This window comes from Dromiciops gliroides, chromosome 2 (assembly GCF_019393635.1).
Source record: "Dromiciops gliroides isolate mDroGli1 chromosome 2, mDroGli1.pri, whole genome shotgun sequence".
Taxonomy (NCBI): Eukaryota; Metazoa; Chordata; class Mammalia; order Microbiotheria; family Microbiotheriidae; genus Dromiciops; species Dromiciops gliroides.
This window is the reverse complement of record NC_057862.1, coordinates 261,877,826-261,883,570: the sequence shown is the minus strand read 5'-3', so window position 1 is coordinate 261,883,570 and position 5,745 is coordinate 261,877,826. Positions and strand designations below refer to the sequence as shown.

General features: G+C 41.0%; 1 protein-coding gene across 3 annotated transcripts; it reads right to left on the bottom strand.

Annotated features, from left to right (window-relative positions):
• SRSF5 (serine and arginine rich splicing factor 5) lies at nt 1-5,178 on the bottom strand. 3 transcript variants are annotated; one of them, XM_043984765.1, is made up of 8 exons: nt 5,050-5,178; nt 3,966-4,110; nt 3,602-3,672; nt 2,664-2,762; nt 2,479-2,548; nt 1,204-1,277; nt 939-1,049; nt 1-834 (listed from the first exon to the last, which is right to left on the bottom strand). In XM_043984765.1, exons 2-8 carry the CDS (start codon nt 4,089-4,091, stop codon nt 585-587), a joined length of 801 nt encoding a protein of 266 aa, XP_043840700.1. In that variant the 5' UTR covers nt 4,092-4,110; nt 5,050-5,178; the 3' UTR covers nt 1-584. The 3 variants fall into 3 exon arrangements, with proteins under 3 accessions (XP_043840700.1, XP_043840699.1, XP_043840701.1); XM_043984764.1 differs by having other exon boundaries at nt 5,026-5,163; XM_043984766.1 differs by having other exon boundaries at nt 1-831; nt 5,026-5,163.
• Between the last annotated feature and the right edge of the window lie 567 nt (nt 5,179-5,745).

Genomic DNA, 5,745 nt, shown 5'->3' with positions numbered 1-5,745 from the left:
CAGTTTTCAAAAATTTTATTACCAATAGTAACAGCAACTTTTATGTGCTGTCTTTTATAGTTGTGAAAGGGTGGGTGGGAACATACCTTTTGTTCCCCACAAAAAAAACCAAAAACAAAAACCCACTCAAACTAAGCTTTATATACAGCAGATGTAGAGCTCTTAAGTGTCCAAAGCCATTAGTTTAATTATAAGGCATTAAACTAATTTCTGAATTGCCACTCACATATTCCAATAAACTAGGAACTAAAACGTTCAAATTATTTCTTTAGTACAAAAAAATTAAAGTTGCTCTAATTATAAAAGAGCAGTCAATATACATAACTATACACTTCAGACATTCACAAAAATGTGAGCAGGAGAAGGCTTATCAAAAGACATTTAATACAATTAGTTTTCAACAACCCTTGGTGGTCCACATCTACAAAGATTTCCACCCCCCACCCTCCAAACCCCCCACACTCCCAGAAAAGCACATACTTACCAGGATTTTTAGCAAGTATGGTTTGATTTGTTTTGTCTTTTTTGTGTGTTTGTTTTGTGTGTGTTTTTTAAAAAGGTCCCCAGGGCAAATTATTTACAGTTCAATTGCCACTGTCAACAGATCTAGATCTGGATCTGGATCTCTGGCGATCCACAGATGCTGGAGATTTAGATCTACTGGAGGAGCCTCGTTTCTGGCTCTTCTCAGGCATAGGTGACCTACTAACAGATCGGGATTTGCTATGGCTTCGGCTTCTGGACCTGCTGTAAGATTTTCGGCTACGAGAACGAGATCGGCTCCGAGATCTAGAAGAACTCCTCGTGCGGGAACGTGATCGGCTTCTCGACCTACTAATATGGAAATAAAACAGTTAGTAGGGAAAAAACCCACCCCCACCCATCCATATCCTTTGCCAATTTTCTCTAGCAGAATTATACTTAAATGGAAAAAATACCTGTGCCTTTTGCTGCCTTCAATCAGTTTAATTTTCCTTCCATTTATTTCCTTTCCAGAAAGTTTTTCGATAGCATTCTTTAAGTCACTGTAAGAGGCAAACTCAACCACCCTAGGGAAGAAAGGAAAGTTATTGATCCTGTTAATCAAGGTATATTAACCATACAATGTACAGCAATATAATAGATCACAAGGTTTGAGGCATCGCAATCTGATTTACAAATTCATAAGCACACATGCAATTGTTTTTCATAAGCTTTACCTACCCTTCATTTAGTTTAGGTCTATGAGCATCTGCAAAGGTTACTTCCCCAGCTTGCCTCATGAAATCTTTGAGATCCTAACACAAGACAATTATGTTAAACGAAGAAAAATGAAGGAATATAAACAGATAACATGGCATAAAACAAGACTACTGAAAGAGAAGATGTTAGATAAAGTACAAACATGGCATTTACCACACTTGTATTCTATCAGAATTCAAATTTATCTACATCAGGGCACGAAATAAGTGAAAATAGCATATTGCTTTACGCAAAATGCGAAGGAAAAATTCGGATTTTTAACGTTAAAAGTATTAGTCTATACTGAGCTCAGCACAAAGAAATAAAAAGAAAAAAAAACAAAAGTTAACAGTACATTTGTAAAGTAAAGACTGAGGTAGAGTAAGTCTTATATTTAAACAGAACATTTACAAGACACCAGTTATTTTGTGCCCCATATGTCATTAAAAACGTAGTTTACTTTACCTTTATTAACATTTCCCTAGGCTAGTCAAGCAGCAAACTGCATTAATCGCTCGGAGATACCGTCATGACAAATGCCCGACTGGCTCTTCGCCACCCACTTGAAGGACACTACCCAATCGATGGAAGCCTTTAAATCGCACAGCCCTCCCTATTAGCAGACTACTGACGGATGCAGACATTTTCTACTCTTGTGAAGTTACCAAGGACCACTTTACTGCGATCAGGATTCCAACGACCACCTAATTTCGTATCTTTCAACTCTTTTCGACCAGGACCTCTTATTCGGAAGCGTTACAGGAGGACAGCTCTCAACTTAGGGATCAGATCTCGTTATCTCGGGGATCGCTGCAACCTGGCACTTTAAGGAAGTGCACCGATTACGTCTAGACCGGCAAACACAGATCTAGAGGTGGCCAACTGATCACTGTAGGAGCTGACTGGCAAAGTCAACCAGGCCCAACCAAGAGTGACCAAGACAGAACGATTAGGATAACCCACAGGCACTCCTCGTCATAAGGCCAACGACACAGATAGGCTGGCAAATAAAGGGTTTAATATTTGGTTAAAATTGATTTTAAAACAAGAAAAAATCCTCAAAAACATTTACATTTGTTCACTATCATTACTCTAGGCTTGATATATCCCCCAATTATGTTAAATAGTTTAAATGATATTATAGATGTCCAGTTAAGTTCATATTTAAAGATAAAACTACTTTAGTAAAAGGTTTAATATTAACTACCCATTAATTTTTAAAATATTAGAGAAGTTTTAAACCTTATTTCAACAAACCTGCCAGCTGACTCGTGAAGATAAATTTTCAACTATAAGACGATTTTCTGTTCGTACAGGTGGGGCATTTCTGAAAAAGAACATTCACAATCGAAAAATTCTGAGTTTTAAAAGACAAGAAATTCTACTTATTCAACCGTTTTTTAGACATAACACTAGATATAACTACTCAGAAAAACCCATACCTCCTATCATTTCGGGGACGACGGCTACTAAAACGATCAGAATATCGCCCTCTTCCTCGACCACCTCTAGAACGAGCTCTGGCATGTTCAATTGTAACCCTAGAATAAAGGAGGGAAAAAAAACTTCATTAATAATGCTTACCCTTTACTATTTCTTAAATACTTATATACATTCTCATTTGAGCTTTAATTCAGCACATGTTGATACTGCAGATGTTAAGCCCCCATTAGAAACTGAGTTATATGACGACTCAGTCATGGTCACAGATCTAGTTAATTGTCTAATCAGGAATCAAACCCAGGTTTTTTCCTTCAAACTCCAAAGAGTTCAAACACTATCCATTTTGCAACACATCTCTCAGCATATATTTATATGCACAACACATAGTCTTATGAATGCATTTGTAAAATAATATCACATGGGGCAGCTAGGTGGCACAGTAGATAAAGCACCGGCCCTGGATTCAGGAGGACCTGAGTTCAAATCCAGCCTCAGACACTTGACACTTACTAGCTGTGTGACCCTGGGCAAGTCACTTAACCCCCATTGCCCCACAAAAACAAAACAAAAAAAGTAACATCACTAAAAACATTATAGGATTTCTTTTGTAAAGCTGCATAGAAAAATTAGCTTTATTAATTCATTTGGCAATTAAAGTGTTACTCATTTGTGAAACTTCAATGTGAAATGCAACTTTTAACCTCAAATCCCCCAACTCCATACTGACGTATACTGTCTAAAATGCTCCAGTGCTCCAAAAACACAACTTGGCATACATTAATTTAACAAAAACAAAGAAATCAAGGAGTGTTAAGTAACTCAAACGTACCCTTCTCATTTTTAAGACTCAGGAGCCTATGGCCTCATAGGCAGTTAAGTGACAGTTGAGTTTTAAATCCAAATAACACACCAAATCCATTAATCTTTAAATAATTACCTCTCACTGCAGAGTTCCTTTCCATCCAGTTCATAAACAGCATCATCAGCATCTCTTGGGTCTTCAAATTCCTAATAAATAATTTTAGCTATTAAACACCAAGAAATGAGTAAGATCCATCAAACACAAAAAAACCTTAAAAGCACTACATCTTAACTAAGTCAACAAGAGTATCATCTAACATTTATATATAATCCATCGATGTAAACGTATAATTCAGCCCTCTAAGAGACATTTTAAAATTTTGATTTCCTCTTAAGTGGATCTACCTAGCTTCAGAAAGGTCATATAGATTTAGTTAAGTTTGGTTTTTAAAAACTTCTTAATGGCTTTATTTACTAGAAAAGGTTTTTAAGATACCTACCACAAACCCAAAGCCTCGCTTCAGATCAATGTCTCTTATTCGGCCATATCCTTTAAAGAACCTTTCTACATCTTTTTCTCGGGCTGCCGGATTTAGCCTTCCAATGAATACTCTACAGCCACTCATGGTGTTCCACCTTTAATTCCTTTTAAAAGAAAAGACACATTAGTTATAAAACTAAAATGAATCCTCCTCTAACCATAATAGGGTGCTCGCATAAATGTATTAAAATTACTCGGGACTTTTGCCTATTTAGAAACAGCAACAGGCAAGGCTTACAAGCAGCTGTACGTGACGAAAGCAATGAAAGACTCAACAGGGAAAGAAATAATTCACTCCCGGACCGCGGTCACTCTTTAACCTACACTCTGCAGCAGCCGCAACGCCCACTGAGGTCTCAGATTGCGCAGGCGCACCTCCCCTCTCCTCTGCCGCAGTTGGAAAGACCGAGAACCGAAGGAGGGGCGTAAACTACACCCTCCGCAGTCTTGGGGCCAATCTCGAGCAGCCGCGTGAGCTCCTCCGCCACCAGAGCGTCACAGTCAAATGGAAGCTCGAATCATGCGACGCGACGCTAGCGCGTGCGCAGTAAACCAAGAGCGCCTTTAGAACCACAAAATGGCGTCTGGGCGGGGAAGGGACTAAGAGTTGCGCGCGCAAATCTCACTCCGCTCTCCCCTCCCCCATTAACGTTCCCAACCGACTGGGCTGACCGTTTAAGCGGCCGGTTTAGTGGATGAATGGAAGGTCAAGGTTTGATTTCCAAATCCTAACACTAAGCCTCCGGAGTTAAAACGAAATGGGGAAAAAAGCCAGGAAGGAAGGTATAACGGACACCGCCCCAATACCCCCCCAGCCCTCTGAAAAACTCGATAAGACGCTTCCGGGTGGCAATCCTTCGGTCCTTAACAGGCCCGGCGGGCGAGAAAGGAATGTCTCTTTCCTAGAAATGCGGAATTCTCACCAATGCCTTTCCTTAACTGACTACAGCAAGACAACTACCCAAGCGGCAAAAATAATTACGAAAGGTATTATTTTACTTAGACGGCCGGTCGCTTACCAATCTAAATGGAGAGGAGCTTACAGCGTTAAATCCGCTGGAGGTAGAAACAGCGGAGCGGTCGAAGGTGTACAGATGGCGTTCCGTCGGCGAGCACGAACTTCCTCAGGCTACGTCTCTCTGCAACTGACGCACTTAACAACTCGGGCGTTCCACAAAATGGAAGGTACTCGGTGTGCGTCACTTCCTGCCCCGCCCCAGAGCAGCACGTGATCCTCTTACGTGCTATTAATGCTTAAGAAATTGGCAGAAAGGTCGGAGGCTCCTCCTCTTCTGAACCAGAGTCCTAGAGCCTGCTGAGGGGCGGGGGGCGAAGGTGGGCCTTGAGGGGAGGGAGAAGGAGGAACCTGGATGGGCTGGCGTTAGCGGTTGTGGCTGTAGCTGTTAGTTGCTAAAATGAGAAATTAAGAAGTCTTCCTTTCTACTGGCCTTTTCTTTTCGTTCAGCTGTTCAGTTCAACATTCATGAAGCAGCTCCTGAGTGCTGGGTTCTGCGTGAGGCCTGAGCCTAGAGACAAAAGTGAAACGGCCCTCAAATCCCATAGGGAGGAGATAGACCCAGGAAAATGTAGAAGGCAGAGAGGCCTAACAAATTGGAAGTGGAGAAGGGAAGGTCGGCATCATCCGAACGCCTGCGTTTGAAGACCTCCAGTGAGGGGGAGTGGAACCCACTAGCTCCACCACCGTTCCCTTTTGGAATAATTTTGTCATTAAGTCTTTC

Coding starts and splice junctions, on each gene's coding strand:
- SRSF5 (XM_043984765.1), bottom strand. CDS start 4,091: ATGAGTGGCTGTAGAGTATTCATTGGAAGGCTAAATCCGGCAGCCCGA. Junction 2,549..2,663: donor CGTCCCCGAAATGATAGGAG/GTATGGGTTTTT, acceptor GTTCTTTTTCAG/AAATGCCCCACCTGTACGAA. Junction 1,050..1,203: donor AGACCTAAACTAAATGAAGG/GTAGGTAAAGCT, acceptor TTTCTTCCCTAG/GGTGGTTGAGTTTGCCTCTT.